General features: G+C 46.4%; 1 protein-coding gene and 1 long non-coding RNA gene across 2 annotated transcripts in view; both read left to right on the top strand.

Moving 5' to 3' along the window:
• The first annotated feature begins 9,882 nt into the window (after positions 1 to 9,882).
• On the top strand, positions 9,883 to 13,989 carry LOC139230429 (uncharacterized). The gene is made up of 3 exons (XR_011587919.1): positions 9,883 to 9,961; positions 11,998 to 12,127; positions 13,883 to 13,989. It is a non-coding gene; the product is annotated as an uncharacterized lncRNA (long non-coding RNA).
• Positions 13,990 to 14,166: 177 nt separating this feature from the next.
• LOC139230170 (complement C3-like) overlaps positions 14,167 to 20,531 on the top strand; it is a 70,908-nt gene continuing 64,543 nt past the window's right edge. Inside the window, exon 1 of the mRNA XM_070862011.1 lies at positions 14,167 to 14,181. Coding sequence (XP_070718112.1) covers positions 14,167 to 14,181 — 15 coding nt within the window. The remainder of the gene's footprint in view (positions 14,182 to 20,531) is intronic.

Below are 20,531 nucleotides of genomic sequence, written 5' to 3'. Positions count from 1 at the left end.
TTGAAAAGTGCTCACTGTACATGAATATTCTTGAGTGTTGATGTGTTAATTATGAATTTAGGGCTTCGATATCAGGGTTCAGTGCACATACCTAGTTTTCCCTGACTAGGCTCCTTATGATTTATGTCAGCTGTGGCTCAGTGGGTAGCACTCTCGTCTCTGAGGTCAAAGGTTGTGGGTTCAGGTCCCACTCCAGGGATTTGAGCGCAAAAAAAGTCGAGGCTGAGGGAGCGCTGCACTGATGGAGGGGCAGTGTTTTGGATGAGATGTTAAACCGAGGACCCGTCTACTCTCTCAGATGGATGTAAAAAATCCCACGCTGCTATTTTGAAGAAGAGCAGGGGAGTTATCCCCGGTGTCCTGGGGCCAGTATTTATCCCTCAATCAACATAACAAAAACAGATTATCTGGGTCATTATCACATTGCTGTTTGTGGGAACCGGCTGTGTGCAAATTGGCTGCCGCGTTTCCCCCATTACAACAGTGACTACACTCCAAAGGTATTTCATTGGCTGTAAAGCGCTTTGAGACATCAGGTGGTTGTGAAAGGCGCTATATAAATGCAAGTTTTCTTTTACTTTTCTTTTTTTCTTTTTCTTTAGTCTGTGGGTGTTGGGCCTGCACTGGGGGTAGAATATTAAGATGTCGATTGATGATTTCTGCTTAATTCTTCATTCTTTGTTCTCGGAAATGTTTGAAACCCGACTGAGAAACTAGACCAGGTTATGGTGAGCCTCGCTGGCTAGAATCCAGGATCATATAGAATCATGGAATGAAACAGCACCGAAGGAGGCCAGTCGGCCCATTATGCATGTGTTTTTACTTGGTTAGAAAGAGACCTCTTGCCACCTTCGAGACCCAGTGGGGTGAACAGGCATGGAGAAGCCACCTTTGCGATTCCTCAATAAAATCCACCCACATTTGGACTATTAAAGGAGAGCCAGCACAGATTTGTTGAGGGCAAATCGTGTTTGACTAACTTGGTTGAGTTTTTTGATGAGGTGACTGAGAGGGTGGATGAGGGCAGTGCAGTTGATGTTGTCTATTCGGACTTTCAAAAAGCGTTTGATGAAGTACCAAATACTTGGCTTGTTAGCAAGATTGAAGCCCATGGGATAAAAAAGGCAGTAGCTGCACAGATACAGCATGGATTTGCTAAGAGATAGCTTGCTGGGAACATAAAAACTGACTGCAAAAGCTTCTATAGATATGTGAAGAGGAAAAGATTAGTGAAGACAAATGTAGGTCCCTTGCAGTCAGAATCAGGTGAATTTATAATGGGGAACAAAGAAATGGCAGACCATTTGAACAAATACTTTGGTTCTGTCTTCATGAAGGAAAACACAAATAACCTTCTGGAGATACCAGGGGACCGAGGATCTAGTGAGAAGGAGGAACTGAAGGAAATCTTTATTCGGCGTGAAATTGTGTTAGGGAAATTGATGGGATTGAAGGCCGATAAATCCCCAGGACCTGATAGTCTGCATCCCAGAGTACTTAAGGAAGTGGCCCCAGAATTAGTGGATGCATTGGTGATCATTTTCCAACAGTCTATCGACTCGGGATCAGTTCCTATGGACTGTAGGGTAGCTAATGTAACACCACTTTTTAAAAAAGGAGGGAGAGAGAAAATGGGTAATTATAGACCGGTTAGCCTGACATCCGTAGTGGAGAAAATGTTGGAATCAATTATTAAAGATGAAATAACAGCGCATTTGGAAAGCACTGACAGGATCGGTCCAAGTCAGCATGGATTTATGAAAGAGAAATCATGCTTGACAAATCTTCTAGAATTTTTTGAGGATGTAACTAGTAGAGTGGGCAAGGGAGAACCAGTGGATGTGGTGTATTTGGACTTTCAAAAGGCTTTTGACAAGGTCCCACACAAGAGATTGGTGTGCAAAATTAAAGCACATGGTATTGGGGGTAATATATTAACGTGGATAGAGAACTGGTTGGCAGACAGGAAGCAGAGAGTCGGGATAAACAGGTCTTTTTCAGAATGGCAGGCAGTGACTAGTGGAGTGCCGCAGGGTTCAGTGCTGGGACCCCAGCTATTTACAATATACATTAATGATTTGGATGAAGGAATTGAGTGTAATATCTCCAAGTTTGCAGATGACACTAAACTGGGTGGTGGTGTGAGCTGTGAGCAGGACGCTAAAAGGCTGCAGGGTGACCTGGACAGGTTAGGTGAGTGGGCAAATACATGGCAGATGCAGTATAATGTGGATAAATGTGATAAAGGCAGAATATTATCTGAATGGTGGCAGATTAGGAAAAGGGGAGGTGCAACAAGACCTGGGTGTTATGATACATCAGTCATTGAAAGTTGGCATGCAGGTACAGCAGGCGGTGAAGAAGGCAAATGGTATGTTGGCCTTCATAGCTGGGGGATTTGAGTATAGGAGCAGAGAGGTCTTATTGCAGTTGTACAGGTTCTTGGTGAGGCCTCACCTTGAATATTGTGTTCAGTTTTGGTCTCCTAATCTGAGGAAGGATGTTCTTGCTATTGAGGGAGTGCAGTGACTGATTCCCGGGATGGCAGGACTGACATATGAGGAGAGACTGGATCGACTGGGCCTATATTCACTGGAGTTTAGAAGGATGAGAGGGGATCTCATGGAAACATATAAAATTCTGATGGGACTGGACAGGTTAGATGCAGGAAGAATGTTCTCAATGTTGGGGAAGTCCAGAACCAGGGGACACAATCTAAGGATAAGGAGTAAACTATTTAGGACTGAGATGAGGAGAAATTTCTTCACTCAGAGAGTTGTTAACCTGTGGAATTCCCTACCGCAGAGAGTTGTTGATGTCAGTTCATTGGATATATTCAAGAGGGAATTAGCTGTGGCCCTTACGGCTAAAGGAATCAAGGGGTATGGAGGGAAAGCAGGACAGGGGTACTGAGGTGAATGATCAGCCATGATCTTATTGAATGGTGGTGCAAACCCGAAGGGCAGAATGGCCTACTCCTGCACCTATTTTCTATGTTTCTAAAACAGTGTTGTGGAGAATGGCTGTTTTTCGGACTGGAAGGAGGTACACAGTGCTGTTCCCCAAGGTTCAATACGAGGATCACTGCTGATTTTGATATACATTATTGACTTGGACTAAAGGGTACAAGGCACAATTTCAAAATATGTCGATTATTTTCCAACATTCCATGGACTCTGGATCAGTCCCTATGGATTAGAAGATAACTAATTTAACCCCATTTTTTAAAAAAGGAGGGAGAGCGAAAACAGGGAATTATAGACCGGTTAGCCTGACATCGGTTGTGGAGAAAATGTTGGAATCAATTATTAAAGATGAAATAGCAGCGCATTTGGAAAGCAGTGACAGGATTGGTCCAAGTCAGCATGGATTTCTGAAAGGGAAAGTATGCTTGACAAATTTTCTAGAATTTTTTGAGGATGTAACTGGTAGAGTGGATAAGGGAGAACCAGTGGATGTTGAAACATAGAAAATAGGTGCAGGAGTAGGCCATTCGGCCCTTCTAGCCTGTACCGCCATTCAATGAGTTCATGGCTGAACATGCAACTTCAGTACCCCATTCCTGCTTTCTCGCCATACCCCTTGATCCCCCTAGTAGTAAGGACTTCATCCAACTCCTTTTTGAATACATTCAGCGAATTGGCCTCAACAACTTTCTGTGGAAGGGAATTCCACAGGTTCACCACTCTCTGGGTGAAGAAGTTTTTCCTCATCTCGGTCTTAAATGGCTTACCCCTTATCCTTAGACTGTGTCCCCTGGTTCTGGACTTCCCCAACATTGGGAACATTCTTCCTGCATCTAACCTGTCTAAACCCATCAGAATTTTAAACGTTTCTATGAGGTCCCCTCTCATTCTTCTGAACTCCAGTGAATACAAGCCCAGTTGATCCAGTCTTTCTTGATAGGTCAGTCCCGCCATCCCGGGAATCAGTCTGGTGAACCTTTGCTGCACTTCCTCAATAGCAAGAATGTCCTTCCTCAAGTTAGGAGACCAAAACTGTACACAATACGCCAGGTGTGGTCTCACCAAGGCCCTGTACAACTGTAGCAACACCTCCCTGCCCCTGTACTCAAATCCCCTCGCTATGAAGGCCAACATGCCATTTGCTTTCTTAACCGCCTGCTGTACCTGCATGCGAACCTTCAATGACTGATGTACCATGACACCCAGGTCTCGTTGCACCTCCCCTTTTCCTAATCTGTCACCATTCTGATAATAGTCTGTCTCTCTGTTTTTATCACCAAAGTGGATAACCTCACATTTATCCACATTATACTTCATCTGCCATGCATTTGCCCACTCACCTAACCTATCCAAGTCACTCTGCAGCCTCATAGCATCCTCCTCGCAGCTCACACTGCCACCCAACTTAGTGTCGTCCGCAAATTTGGAGATACTACATTTAATCCCCTCATCTAAATCATTAATGTACAATGTAAACAGCTAGGGCCCCAGCACAGAACCTTGCGGTACCCCACTAGTCACTGCCTGCCATTCTGAAAAGTACCCATTTACTCCTATTCTTTGCTTCCTGTCTGATAACCAGTTCTCAATCCATGTCAGCACACTAGCCCCAATCCCATGTGCTTTAACTTTGTACATTAATCTCTTGTGTGGGACCTTGTCGAAAGCCTTCTGAAAGTCCAAATATACCACATCAACTGGTTCTCCCTTGTCCACTCTACTGGAAACATCCTCAAAAAATTCCATTAGATTTGTCAAGCATGATTTCCCTTTAACAAATCCATGCTGACTTGGACCTATCATGTCACCTATTTCCAAATGCGCTGCTATGACATCCTTAATAATTGATTCCATCATTTTACCCACTACCGATGTCAGGCTGACCGGTCTATAATTCCCTGTTTTCTCTCTCCCTCCTTTTTTAAAAAGTGGGGTTACATTGGCTACCCTCCACTCGATAGGAACTGATCCAGAGTCTATGGAATGTTGGAAAATGACTGTCAATGCGTCCACTATTTCCGAGGCCACCTCCTTAAGTACTCTGGGATGCAGTCCATCAGGCCCTGGGGATTTATCGGCCTTCAATCCCATCAATTTCCCCAACACAATTTCCCGACTAATAAGGATTTCCCTCAGTTCCTCCTTCTTACTAGACCCTCTGACCCCTTTTATATCCGAAAGGTTGTTTGTGTGCTCCTTAGTGAATACCGAACCAAAGTACTTGTTCAATTGGTCTGCCATTTCTTTGTTCCCCGTTATGACTTCCCCTGATTCTGTCTGCAGAGGACTTACGCTTGTCTTTACTAACCTTTTTCTCTTTACATATCTGTAGAAACTTTTGCAGTCCGCCTTAATGTTCCCTGCAAGCTTCTTCTCGTACTCCATTTTCCCTGCCCTAATCAAACCCTTTGTCGTCCTCTGCTGAGTTCTAAATTTCTCCCAGTCCCCAGGTTCACTGCTATTTCTGGCCAATTTGTATGCCACTTCCTTGACTTTAATACTATCCCTGATTTCCCTTGATAGCCACGGTTGAGCCACCTTCCCTTTTTTATTTTTACGCCAGACAGGAATGTACAATTGTTGTAATTCATCCATGCGGTCTCTAAATGTCTGCCATTGCCCATCCACAGTCAACCCCTTCAGTATCATTCGCCAATCTATCCTAGCCAATTCACGCCTCATACCTTCAAAGTTATCCTTCTTTAAGTTCTGGACCATGGTCTCTGAATTAACTGTTTCATTCTCCATCCTAATGTAGAATTCCACCATACTATGGTCACTCTTCCTCAAGGGGCCTCGCACAATGAGATTGCTAACTGATCCTCTCACATTACACAACACCCAGTCTAAGATGGCCTCCCCCCTAGTTGGTTCCTCGACATATTGGTCTAGAAAACCATCCCTTATGCACTCCAAGAAATCCTCCTCCACCGTATTGCTTCCAGTTTGGTTAGCCCAATCTATATGCATATTAAAGTCACCCATTATAACTGCTGCACCTTTATTGCATGAACCCCTAATTTCCTGTTTGATGCCCTCCCCAACATCACTACTACTGTTTGAAGGTCTGTACACAACTCCCACTAACGTTTTTTGCCCTTTGGTGCCCTGTGGTGTATTTGGACTTTCAAAAGACTCTTGACAAGGTCCCACACAAGAGATTAGTGTCCAAAATTAAGGCACATGGGATTGGGGGTAATGTATTGACGTGGATAGAGAATTGGTTGGCAGGCAGGAAGCAAAGAGTGGAAATAAACGGGTCCTTTTCAGAATGGCAGGCAGTGACTAGTGGGGTGCCGCAAGGTTCAGTGCTGGAACCCCAGCTATTTACAATATACATGAATGATTTAGATGAAGAAATTGAATGTAATATCTCCAAGTTTGCAGATGACACTAAGCTGGGTGGCAGTGTGAGCTGTGAGGAGGATGCTCAGAGGCTGCAGGATGATTTGGACAGGTTAGGTGAGTGGGCAAATGCATGGCAGATGCAGTATAATGTGGATAAGTGTGAGGTTATCCACTTTGGTAGCAAAAACAGGAAGGCAGATTATTATCTGAATGGTGGCAGATTAGGAAAAGGGGAGGTGCAATGAGACCTGGGTGTCATGGTTCATCAGTCATTGAAAGTTGGCATGCAGGTACAGCAGGTGGTTAAGAAAGCAAATGGTATGTTGGCCTTCATAGCTAGAGGATTTGAGTATAGGAGCAGCGAGGTCTTACTGCAATTGTACAGGGTCTTGGTGAGACCACACCTTGAGTATTGTGTGCAGTTTTGGTCTCCTAATCTGAGGAAGAACATTCTTGCTATTGAGGGAGTTCAGCGAAGGTTCACCAAACTGATTCCCGGGATGGCGGGACTGACATATGAAGAAAGATTGGATTGACTGGGCTTATATTCACTGGAATTTAGAAGAATGAGAGGGGATCTCATTGAAGCATGTAAAATTCTGATGGGATTGGACAGGTTCGATGCAGGAAGAATGTTCCCGATGTTGGGGAAGTCCAGAACCAGGGTTCATAGTCTAAGGATAAGGGGTGAGCCATTTAGGACTGAGATGAGGAGAAACAACTTCACTCAGAGAATTGTGAATCTGTGGAATTCTCTGCCACAGAAAGTTTTTGTGGCCAGTTCGTTGGATATATTCAAAAGGGAGTTAGATATGGCCCTGACGGCTAAAGGGATCAAGGGGTACGGAGAGAAAGCAGGAATGGGGTACTGAGGTTGCATGATCAGCCATGATCATATTGAATGGTGGTGCAGACTCGAAGGGCCGAATGGCCTACTCCTGCACCTATTTTCTATGTTTCTATGTTTGTATGACACAAAACTTGGAAGTGTAGTGAACAGTGAGGAAGATAGTAATCGACTACAGGAAGACATAGACAGGCTGGTGGAATGGACGGACATGTGGCAGATGAAATTCAACACAGTAAAGTGTGAGGTGGTACATTTTGGTTGGAAGATTGAGGAAAGGCCATGCATGCTAAATGGTACAATTTAAAGGGGGTGCAAGAAGAGAGAGACCTCGGGGTGTTCTTGCACAAATCTTTGCAGGTGGCAGGGCAGGTTAACAAAGCAGTTAATAAAGCCAACGGGATCCTGGGGCTTTATAAATAGAGGCAAAGAGTAAAAAAAGCCGGGAAGTTATGCTAAAGGGATATCAAATGCTAGTTTAACCCCAACTGATGTATCGTGTCTAATTCTGGGCACCACACTTTAGGAAGGATGTGAAGACTCGGGAGAAGTTACAGAAAAGATTCACCAGAATGGTTCCAGGGATGAGGGAATAGAGTTCATGAAGTGTTTCGATAGGGTAAATAAAGACAAACTGTTTACAATGGCTCAAGGTTTGATAACCAGAGGGCAAAGGTTTAAGGTGACTGGCAAAAGAAGCAGAGGCGACATGAGGGAAATCCTTTTTTACGCAACAAGTGGTTAGGATTTGGAATGCACTGCCTGATAGGGTGGTGGAGGCAGATTCAATAGTAACCTTCAAAAGGGAATTGAGTAAAGACTTGAAGGACACCAAATTGCCGGGATATGGGGAAAGAGGTGGGGCGTGGGGCGGAGTGAGCCGGTGCAGACTCAATAGGCCGAGTGGACTCCTTCTGTGCTGTACTGTTCTATGATTCTATGATTCTACGTGAGTGTCAGACGTCAGGCTATGGTGTGCTACTTGGTATGGGTGTTTATGGTGTTTAAAATGATTGTTTTCTCGATAACAAATTAAGAGAATTATCAGACTTGTTACTGTCTCTAGCTTTATGGATTCATTTGAAGGGGAAAGGACTTAGCCGACACGAGGAAGCTGAAAAGTGGCCCAGTAACATGAATGCAGGCCCGGTACCAATGCATCACCCACATTTCTCACTCAGGGAACATTGAGCCAAAACGCAGTAAATAATAGATGCGGTCCGAACCACAGCTATTTTCGCTGTAACGTAAATCAAGTGCCCCCTTATTAACGAGGGGCACTAAAATCGACAAATAATCAAATTAACTTCTTACCACAAACTTAAATAAAATTAAAATTTGGTTGCCGGGGGTGATGATGCACTCCAGTCCCTCCGGCGCCCATCTCTCGTGGAAGGCCGCGAGCGTACCGCGCGCTCCATCTCCAGGGACACCCTGGCTCGGATGTAACCGCGGAAGAGAGGCAGGCAGTCGGGTTGAACAACCCCCTCGACTGCCCGCTGCCTGGACCGGTTAATGGCCCCCTTGGCCAGGCCCAGGTTCAGTCCTAGCCACAACCAGCTTTCTAAACAAGCGGGTTTACTGAGTAAAGGTAGAACCTTTGAACCGTATAAAATTCTGAAGGCGTTTGACAAGGTTACTGCTGAGAGAATGTTTCCCCTGGTTGGGGAATCTGGAACACGAGGTCACTGTACGGTAGCGTAGTGGTTATGTTATTGGATTCATTAATCCAGAGGGCTGGACTAATAATCCAGAGATGTAAGTTCAAATCCCACCACAGCAGGTGGGGGAATTTAAATTCAGTTCTTTAAATAAATCTGGAATTAAAAAGCTAGTATCAGTAATGGTTGACCATGAAACTGTCGGATTGTCATAAAAACCCAACTGGTTCACTAATGCCCTTTAGGGAAGGAAATCTGCCGTACTTACCCGGTCTGGCCTATACGTGACTCCAGACCCACAGCAATCTTAACTGCTTCTCTGAAATGGACTAACGGGCCACTCAGTTGTACCAAACCGCTACGGCGAAGTCAGCGCTGTGGGAGCACCTTCACCACACGGACTGCAGCGGTTCAAGAAGGCGGCTCACCACCACCTTCTCAAGGGCAATTAGGGATGGGCAACAAATCAAAAGCAAAATACTGCTTGATGCTGGAAACTGGAATACAAACAGATTATGCTGACACTCTCAATAAATGTTGGCCTGGCCAGCGATGCCCACATCCTGAGAATACATTTTTTAAAAACAATCTCAGAATATGGAGTCGGCCGTTCAGGATTAAGATGAAGAGAAATTTCTTCCCTCGGAGGGTGGTGAATCTTTGGAATTCCCTGCCCCAGAGTGCTGTAGAGGCTCAGTCTTAGAGTATATTCAAGACAGAGATCGATAGATTTTGGGGAACGTAGGGAATCGAGGGATATGGGGATCGGGTGGGGAAAGTGGAGTTGAGGTAGAAGATCAGCCATGATCTTATTGAATGGCGGAGCAGGCTCGAGGGGCCGTACGGCCTACTTTTTATTTCTTATGTTCTTAACCTGCAAAGATTTTGTGTTTTCGTTCTCCTCCTGAAAAAGTGAATAAAAAATAATACATCTTAGAACGAGCGTAAATTGGTTGACGGGTCAATTACTGAATGCAGCGTCCAAACAATTCTGCCAGCTCGGTCGGGTGACTTTACGCTCCATTCATTTTCCTTGCAGTGATAAGTCGGAAGACGATCTTTTCAGTAATGTGACGTTTGGGATGCGTACAACTTCTGGTCACAAGATCCCGTTACCAAAGTTACAGCAAGGACACCGTGTAAGTGAAGAACTCATTGACTTGCGGCGCTGCCCGGGACAGTTTCAGCCCCTTCCCTTTAACAATGCGCGGGGAAGGCCACTCTATCAATCACTGGGAGCGAAATTGGATACCGGGGTGGGGGGGGCAGGGTCACCAAATTGTGTCGGTCGCCCGTTAACCTTCCCGCCCCATACACAGTTCAGTTGACTTCAGCACTACTGAATAGCATGTGCGTGCGGTATAACGGGCGGCAAAATCGATTGCACCAGTTTTCTGTCCCCCCCGCCCGTATTATTACCCTAGTTCCCTTTGCAGTCATTTGCCACCTGTCCGCCCATTTCACCAGTCTGTCTCTGTCCTCCTGAAACCAGCTCCCATCCATCTCACTGCTGGCTGCATTGCCAGGTTGTGTGTCGGCTGCAAACTCTGAAATGACATCCTTTGTAACCAAGTCCAGCTCATTAATATATATCAAAAAGAGCAGTGGTCCTAAAACCGATCCCGAGGGGACACCATTGTACACATCCCTCCCAATTCAGAAAAATAACCGTTCACCACTACTCCCTGCTTTCTGTCTCACAGTCTTGGTGCCAGCTGGGGCTCAGTGGGCAGCACTCTCACCTCTGAGTCAGTAGGTTGTGGCTTCCAGTCCCAACTCCAGGAACTTGAGCACAAAATTCTCGGCTGACACTCCAGTGCAGTGCTGAGGGGGTGCTGCACTGCCGGAGGTGCCGTCTTTCGGACGAGACCTTAAACCAAGGCCCCGTCTACTCTCTCAAGTGGACACAAAAGATTCCATGGCACGATTGCGAAGAAGATCAGGGGAGTTATTCCTGGTGTCCTGCCCATTATTTATCCCTCAATTAACTTAACAAAAACAGATTATCTGCATCATTAGCACATTGCTGTTTGTGGGAGCTTGCTGTGTGAGCGATTTGGTTGCCACGTTTCCCACATTACAACAGTGACTACACTCCAAAAGTGCCTCGGTGGCTGTAAAATGCTTTGAGACGTCCGGTAGTCATGAAAGGCGCGATATAAATGTAAGGCTTTCTTTGTTTCAGTCAACTTTGTATCCATGCTGTCATTGCCTCTTTAATCCCATGGGCTTCAATTTTGCTAACAGGCCTATTATCTGGCACTTTATGAAATGCCTTTTGAAAGTCCATATGCACTACATCAACCGCAATACCCTCATCAATCCTTTCCACTACTTTATCAAAGAACTCAATCACCTTTGTTCGATACTATTTGCCTTTAACAAATCAGTACTGGCTGTCCTTTATAGTAGGAAGCTTACAACGCAGCTATGAGCTCTCTTGAAGGGTGATAGAGAAAATACACACGGAATAGCAACCCACAGAAATTAGCTAATTCGCTTTAACTCCAAGAGGGAGAAATTGGCCTCCTTTGCGCCTCCCATTATCGTCTCTGGGGTGGGGGGGGGGCGGAGGGAGGGGGGGAGCAATAACGCGACCGGGCACGGCAAAATAAGCGACTCCCGCTGAACTCCCTGTGCGGTTTGTGGCAGCGGTCACCCCGAGCGCCCCCGACCTCCTGCGCCCGGAGATCGTGATGTCATTGCCGTGTGCATCGCCCCGATGGCCGAACGTCGGTTCCGCCCGCCCCCCCCCCCCCCGCAGCATCGCTGGGCGACAACACCGGCAGCTGTAAGAGGCGATGTTCGGGAGGCTGGGAGCTTGATGGGGGGCGTGGGGTCGGTTGGCGGAATTTACAGGGGATCTTGGTGCAGGACTGGCGTGCTGGGGGCTGATTGGGCTGGATCGCGGGTCCATTGGCGACAAGGCACATCATCCCAATACAGAGCCTGCGGAAACGGCCCTTCCCTTTTCGGGAGGAAACATCCCCTCCTGTGTGGTTTTGTGCTCCAAGGGAAGTGGTAGCGCTGATTTAGCGCTCCACTTCCTTCCCAGTGTGCTAACAGCCAATTTAGAGAAAGTTGACAAACGGGGTGCTAATGAATTTCTTGTCCTAAGTCTTAAAATGTGTCGTATAGCTGTAAGTAATCTCGATGTCTCGCTTTCCACTCTTAGATACAGAACGACAGAAGCCGCGTGACTTTAAATAGTACCGCTCTGCTCGAGAGCATGAAACAGCAAGGAGGGTTAGACAAGTTCCGCGAAGGCACTTTGTATATTACAGCAGAGGTGACGGACAAAAGTAGTAAGTAATCAACCGTATAGAATTGTTATTTATATTTTAAATAATCACCAATGCTAAATACTGTATATGTCTCTCATCAACATCCCACATGTACACCAACGACACCCAGCTCATTCATCACCACCACCTCTCTCGACCCCTCCACTGCTTTGATTTGTCACGCTGCTGGTCCAACATCCAGTGTTGGATGAGCAGGAATTTCCTCCAACTAAATTGGCAAGGGAATACACATTAAATGGTAGGACACTGAGAAGTGTAGAGGAACAAAGGGACCTCGGAGTGCATGTCCACAGATTCCTGAAGATAGCAGGCCAGGTGGATAAGGTGGTTAAGAAGGCATACGGAATACTTGCCTTTATTAGCCGAGGCATAGAACACAAGAGCAGGGAGGTTATGCTTGAACTGTATAAAACACTGGTTAGGCTGCAGCTGGGATACTGCGTGCAGTTCTGGTCACCACATTATGATGTGATTGCACTGGAAAGGGTGCAGAGGAGATTTACAACAATATTGCCTGGACTGGAGAATTTTGGCTATGAGGAAAGATTGGGCAGGCTGAGTCTGTTTTCTTTGGAGCAGAGGAGGCTGAGGAGAGATCTTATTGAGGTGTATAAAAGTATGAGGGGCCTGGATAGAGTGGATAGGACGGACCTGTTTCCCTTGGCAGAGGGGTCACCAACCAGGAGGCATAGTTTTAAGGTAATTGGTAGAAGGTTTAGAGGGGATTTGAGGGCAAATGTTTTCATCCAGAGAGTGGTGGGGGTCTGGAACTCACTGCCTGAAAGGGTGGTAGAGGCAGAAACCCTCACCACAGTTAAAAATTACTTGGATGTGCACCTGAAGTGCTGTAATCTACAGAGCTACGGACCAAGAGTTAGAAAGTGGGATTAGGACGGTTAGCTCTTTGTAGGCCAGTGCGGACACGATGGGCCAAAATGGCCTCCTTCCGTGCTGTAAATTTCTATGATTCTATTTCTATAAGTATTAGGAACACCAAGGCCATCGTTTTCGGTCCCTGCCGCAAACTCCTTTCCCTAGCCACCAACTCAATCGCTCTCCCTGGCCACTGGCTGGGGCTGAACCAGATCGCTGCCTCAGCTTCCTATCTGATCCTGAGCTGAGATTCTCACCCCACTAGTTACTGGTCACCAACCAAAAAATGAACCGTTTATCCCGACTCTCTGTTCTCTGTTAGTTAGCCAATCCTCTATCCATGCTAATATATTACCCCCAACCCTGTGAACTTTTATCTTGTACAGTAACCTTTTATGTGGCACCTTATTAAATGCCTTCTGGAAGTCCAAATACACCACATCCACTGGTTCCTCTTTATCCACCCTGTTTGTTACATCCTCAAAGAACTCCAACACATTTGTCAAACATGACTTCCCCTTCATAAATCAATGCTGACTCTATCTGACCGAGTATGTTCAAGGCAGAGATCGATAGATTTTTGAATATTGAATCATGGGATATGGGGATAGTGCAGGAAAGTGTTGAGGTAGATGATCAGCCATGATCTTATTGAATGGCGGAGCAGGCTCGAGGGGTCAAATGGCCTACTCCTGCTCCTAATTCTTATGTTCTTAAAACCTACCTCTTTGATCAAGCTACTGTTCACCCTGTCCTAATATATCTTTATGTGGCTCGGTGTCAATTTTTGTCTGATAACATGCCTGTAAAATGCTTTGGGATGTTTTACTGTGTTAAAAACGTTATATAAATACAAGTTGCCATTGAACATTTTTTGTGCAGGACATACTGAAAGAAAGACACTGGACAACATATCATTTCGAATTTCACCCTACGATGTGAGCTTATCAATCATAAAACCTTATTTTATACCAGGAGCTGAATTTTACTTCCTGGTATGTATACCTTTATCACAATGAGTTATATATGTGTGTGTGTGTGTGTGTGTACATGCACCAGTGCGTACTGAGCAACTGTAACCAATTTAAATCAGTGCCCCACTAACAGGTTGCACTGTCAGTGTATGGCGAGAAAGTTAACCGGTTAATATACACCAACCACGGTTCATGTTATTAACACAGGTACGTTGAATCGTAAGTGGACTCTCAGAGCCCTTCGATTAACCTCATAAATTATATTGGCCCAGAAATCCCGGCATCCCCGGGTCCGTACGGAGTGTGTACAGACCCGGGAAGGCATCGCAAAAGCCGGTTTTCAGCGCACAATGCGCATGCGCTGAAAACCGGCTTTTCCGATCTGTCACTCTGACAGATCATCGGCATCTCGGGAGCGAGGATATTTGCAAGGGCAAGATTGCAGGATTGACCCATAGCTTGCCCAGAAAATGTTCTCAAACCTCTTGCGCCTGATAAAAGCAGGTGTATAGCCTACTGTTACAGGCACAAGAGTTTTAAAACATACAAAAACGGAATAAAATAAAATTAAAAAACACATTTTGTTGTTAAAAAAAAATCCCTGCCCACTAAGGTAAGTTTATTTTTAACCCTAATTACAAAACTTTTTTAAAAATCAGAAAAATATATTTTCTGTCTAAGACATTTATTAACTTTAATTTCAATTAATTTTAATTATGTGAGGTGTGTCTTTTATTTTTTATTATGGTGTTTAGTGTGTTTGTTTTCTATTCTCATTAATAACAATGAGAACTGGTAGATACGGTTCTCAGTGCCATTAATGAGAAAGCTGTGGAACACTGTACCTGATTGGTTGAGCAGTGACTGCATCTTCTGGGTGGGAACCTGGAGGACGGGAGCACACTTCACAGCGCGGGAAGAGAAGGCCTCCCCACCGGAATCTCACGCTCCTCCGGGACCACCAGGTAAATTCGTAAAAATTCTCCGGTCAGAGGCGTTCGTCCAAAATAAGCCATCGACCTGAATTTCAGGGCCATTACCACATATGCAGGCAACTGTATACATTAAACAAAAAAAAGATTAACATTTATATAGCACATTTCATGACCACCGGACGTCCCAAAATGCTTTAAAGTCAATGAAGCACTTTTGGAGTGTGGTCACTGTTGTAATGTGGGAAATGCGGCAGCCAATTTGTGCACAGCAAGCTCCCACACACAGCAATGTGATAATAATGATAACTTTTATTTATAAAGCGCCTTTAATGTAGTAAAAGTCCCCAAGTGCATCACAACAGTGTTATAAGACAAAACAGATAAATTTGACACCGAGCCACAAAAGAAGAATTTAAGGCAGGTGACCAAAAGCTTGGTCAGAGAGGCAGGTTTTAAGGAGCGTCTTAAAAGGAGGAAAGAGAAGTAGAGAGGTGGAGAGGTTTAGGCAGGGAGTTCCAGAGCTTAGGGCCCAGGCAACAGAAGGCACGGCCACCGATGGTTGAGCAGTTATAATGAGGGATGTTCAAGAGGCCAGAATTTGAGGAGCGCAGACATCTTGTGGGATTGTGAGGTTGGAAAAGATTAGAGATAGGGAGGGGCAAGTCCATGGAGTGATTTGTAAACAAGGATCATAATTTTGAAATCGAGGCGTTGTTTAACCGGGAGCCAATGTAGGTCAGAAACCACAGGGGTGATGGGTAATCGTGACTTAGTGCGAGTTAGGACACGGGCTGCTGAGTTTTGGATGTCCTCTAGTTTACGTAGGGTAGAATGTGGGAGGCCAGCCAGGAGTGCGTTGGAATAGTCAAGTCTGGAGATAACAAAGGCATGGATGAGGGTTTCAGCAGCAGATGAGCTGAGGCAGGGGCGGAGGCGGGCGATGTTACGGAGGTCGAAAAAGGCAGTTTTAGTTATGCTGCGGATATGTAGCCGGAAACTCATTTCAGGGTCAAATATGACGCCTAGGTTGCAAACAGTCTTGTTCACCCTCAGATTGATGTTAGGGAGAGGGATGGAGTCAGCGGATAGGGAATGACCAGATAATCTGTTTATTTAGTGACGTTGATTGAGGGATATATATTGGCCAGGACATCGGGAGAACCTCCCTGCTCTTCTTTGAAAAAGTGGGATCTTTAATATCCACCTGAGAGGACAGACGGGGCCTCCGGTATAACGTCGTATCCGAAAGACGGCACCTCCGGCAGTGCAGCGCTTCCTCAGCACTGCATAGGGAGTGTCAGCCAAGATTTATATGCTCCAAGTCCCTGGAGTGGGACTCAAACCCACAACCTTCTGGCTCAGAGGGGAGGATGCTATCAACTGACGCATATGGCACTTTATATAGATACCCCTCTCCTGCTAGGTAGGCTCTGTCACATGTATACTGTAAGCTTCCTCCATTCACCATTCTCATGTACCTAATCTCTAAAATGCAAGCATCTCCCCTCACACCGATCCCACAGGGGTTGAAATTAAACATAGGCGTTGGGCTTGGACTTACCAGTAGATCTGTGGCATCAACAGCGAATACAGGTTTATTAGATTGAAGGAAGTACACAGAAATTTCGGTCTGACTTAGAATTTATATGGAGGCAAAAGTGTTTGAAGCTTCAGACTGTGGCGTATGTAATGTATCCACCAGTGAGTGTGCTCACAGGTTTGTGGAACTGTTGCACTGTGAGTGGCTCAGCCAGTCACGTGATGTTCACAAGACTCAATAAAACCCCAGCCAGTAGGGGGGTCTAGGTCATCCACGATGAGTTGTGAGCCCAGTGGATGAACTGGTAATATGCAGTGCGATTTTTAAACCTTTTGTTAATAAACCAACTAGTTTTTAACAGCAATGTGTTGCTATGAATTCTTGAGCAAAGAGACCCATGAGGCAAATAAAGATGAGTGGGAAAGCAAGTTGTGAGGAGGACACAAGAAATCTGCAAAGGGATATAGGCACGCTAAGTGAGTGGGCAAACCTTTGGCAGTTGGAGTATAATGTGGGAAAGTGTGAGGTTATCCACTTTGGCAGGAAAACGAAAAAAGAAAATTAATATTTAAATGGAGAGAAATTACAAAATGCATAGTTCAGAGGGACCTGGGGGTCCTTGTGCCTGAAACACAAAAAGTTAGTGTGCAGGTACAGCAAGTGATCAGGAAGGCAAATGGAATGTTGGCCTTTAGTGCAAAGGGGATAGAGTATAAAAGCAGAAAAGTCCTGCTACAACTGTACAGGGTATTGGTGAGGCCACACATTGAGTACTGCGTACAGTTTTGGTCTCCTTATTGAAGGAGGGATATACTTGCTTTGGAGGCTGTTCAGAGAAGGTTCACTCGGTTGATTCCTGATTTGAAGGGGTTGACTTATGAATAAAGGTTGAGTAGGTTGGGCCTGTACTCATTGGAGTTTAGAAGAATGAAAGGTGAAATATATAAGATACTGAGGGGGCTCAACAAGGTTGACGCAGAGAGGATGTTTCCCCTCGTGGGGGAATCTAGAATTAGGGACATAGTTTCAGAATGAGAGGTCGCCAATTTAAAACGGAGATGAGGAGGAATTTCTTCTCTCAGGGGGTTGTGAATCTGTGGAATTCTCTGCCCCAGAGTGCTGTGGAGGCTGGGTCATTGAATATATTTAAGGTGGAGATAGACAGATTTTTGAACGATAAGGGAGTCAGGGGTTATGGGGAACGGGCAGGGAAGTGGAGCTGAGTCCATGATCAGATCAGCCATGATCTCATTGAATGGCGGAGCAGGCTCGAGGGGCCAAATGGCCTACTCCTGCTCCTATTTCTTATGTTCTTAAATACATTACAGCATGGGAACAGGTGAATGGGCAGGTGCGATAACTTCTGTGTCCCCACATGGTAAGGTGCCGGGTGGGGTGGCGGGGCGGTGTTGGAAGATTGAACCAGAGTTTCATGGAGGGTACGGTCCCTCTAGAAAGAACAGAGGAGGGGAGGCGGGGAGCAGGGGAGGTGGGGGGGGGTGGCAAACAATGCATTTGGTAGTGGTATCATATTGCAGGAGGAAGAATTGGCTGAATGGGGAGGCTGATGGGATACAAAGTGAGACCCGGGAGGGGAGGTGGATGGGGGGAGACCCCATCATGCTTGCGAGAGAAGTGGGGTGAAGCAGGGGTAAGGGGACGTCCCCAGCCTGGGAGGGGGTCAAGTGCCGCAGAGGAAAGGCCTCAGTTGAGGGGAAATGGAGGACATTTTCGGGAGCTCTGTTGGGGAACGTAGAGTCACCAGGGCAGGTTCGAGGGAGTTGCGGGAACTGGGAGAACGGGTTCGAGACTTTACGGGATGCTGGGTGGGAAGTGTCGAGGCAGTTTCGGGACGCCATGGGCTTGTGGTCGAGGTCAGTGGAAAGCCTACACAGTGGCCAGAGAGAGATCGAAGCACAGGGCTGCATTTTCAGATGGTGGATTTTTCGGGCGGTAATGGTGGCCGGGCAGTGATGTCTGCACCGGGAATCGGTTTGCGTCGGCAGCCACAGAACTCACCAGCTGGGCCCTGAGTGTAGGGCGGAGCGCGAAGGGAGGCGTTACACACCTCTCTCAGGGCGCTAGGCCGTCTGAGCCACTGAAAATCCCGAGCTAAAGAGCTGGTCTCAGAGCGCCCTAAGAGAGGTTTCCCTGGAAAAAAAACAAAACTCATTCCCGATACCTTGAACACCCCACATTAGGATCAATCGCAAAAATAAAAATAAAAATAAACAAAACGATCCTACGTACCTCATCCATTCCTTACTGCACTCGCTGCTGCCGGGACAGCTCTGACCGCTTAGTTTTCCAGGCGGCCCCACAGGGGCGCGCTACGGGGCGCTAGAGGCTCAGCGTTAATTCAAAATCGGAGCGCAGTTGAAGCTGGTTGCATTGCACGCCGGCTTGACATTCCCGGCCGGTGCTGCTCCGCACCGCCCCCCCCCCCCACCCCGGCAAAACCAGCAACTAATTTCCCGGTGGGGCGCTGGGAGCTGGCCGCTCGCCCCGAAACCATGCCCACCACCATTGCCGTCCCTGCGGGGTGCTAACGGGGGCCGGCAGACGACCGAAAATCCAGCCCATATAATCTTGCAGCACGGAAGGGGGAGCACTGGGCTCATTGCCGGACGTAGCCAGACCAAGAAGTGCAGGAAGGGAAGGGAGGAATCCGGGAAGGACGACCGAATACAAAGGCAAAATACTGCGGGCGCTGGAATCGGGAATAAAAACAGAAAATGCTGGCAATCTCAGCGGGTCAGGCAGCCTCTGCGGAGAGAGTTAAGGCTTCGGGTCGATGACCCTGAGCCAGAACTGACGCATATTCGACATGAGCGGATTCTGAACAAGCACTGGAAGGGGGAGGGGGAGAAAGAACAAAAGGGAAGGTCTGTGATAGGGTGGAAGGCAGGCGAGATTAGAGAGACAAAATGGGATGATGGGCCAAATTGAAATGCTAATGGCAGAAGTTATCAGAGAATCATAGAAGTTTACAGCACGGAAGGAGGCCATTTCGGCCCATCGTGTCCATGCCGACCAAGATCTAATCCCACTTTCCAGCTCTTGGTCCGTAGCCCTGCAGGTTACAACACTTCAAGTGCACATCCAAGTACTTTTTAAATGTGGTGAGGGTTTCTGTCTCTACCACCCTTTTGGGCAGTGAGTTCCAGACCCCCATCACCTTCTGGGTGAAGAAATTTCCCCTCAAATCCCCTCTAAACCTCCTACCAATTACTTTAAATTTATGGCCCCTGGTTGTTGACCCCTCTGCTAAGAGAAATAGGACCTTTCTATCCATTATATCTAGGCCCTTATAATTTTTATACACCTCAATGAGGTCTCCCCTCAGCCGTCTCTGTTCCAAGGAAAACAAACGCAGCCTATCGAATCTGTCCTTGTGGCTTAGATTCTCCACTCCCGGCAACATCCTCGTAAATCTCCTCGCTATCCTCTCCAGTGCTATCACGTCCTTCCTGTAATGTGGTGACCAGAACTGCACGCAGTACTCCAGCTGTGGCCGAAACAGTGTTTTAGACAGTTCAAGCATAACCTCACTGCTCTTGTATTCTATGCGTCGGCTAATAAAGGCAAGTATTCCGTATGCTTTATTAACCACCTGATCCACCTGGCCTGCTACTTTCAGGGATCTGTGGACATGCACTTCTAGGTCCCTTTGTTCCTCTACACTTCTCAGTTTCCTACCATTTAATGTGTATTCCCTTTCCTTGTTAGCCCTCCCCAAATGCATTACCTCTCACTTCTCCGGATTAAATTCCATTTGCCACTGTTCTGCCCACCTGACCAGTTGATAGATATCTTCCTGCTGTCCGCAGCTTTCTTCTTTATTTTCAACCGCACAGCCTATTTTAGTTAGAAAAAGGTAGAAAAAGGTTAATCTGTAAGGGTGTGAATGGCGGAATATTGATCAGCTGCCATTGGAGACAAAGAAACATAGAAAAATAGAAAATAGGTGCAGGAGTAGGCCATTCGGCCTTTCGAGCCTGCACCACCATTCGATATGATCATGGCTGATCATGCAACTTCAGTACCCCATTCCTGCTTTCTCTCCATACCCCTTGATCCCT

The sequence above is a fragment of the Pristiophorus japonicus genome, chromosome 19, assembly GCF_044704955.1.
Source record: "Pristiophorus japonicus isolate sPriJap1 chromosome 19, sPriJap1.hap1, whole genome shotgun sequence".
Taxonomy (NCBI): Eukaryota; Metazoa; Chordata; class Chondrichthyes; family Pristiophoridae; genus Pristiophorus; species Pristiophorus japonicus.
Note: the sequence above shows the minus strand (reverse complement) of the source record. Positions and strands in the feature narration are given on the sequence as shown.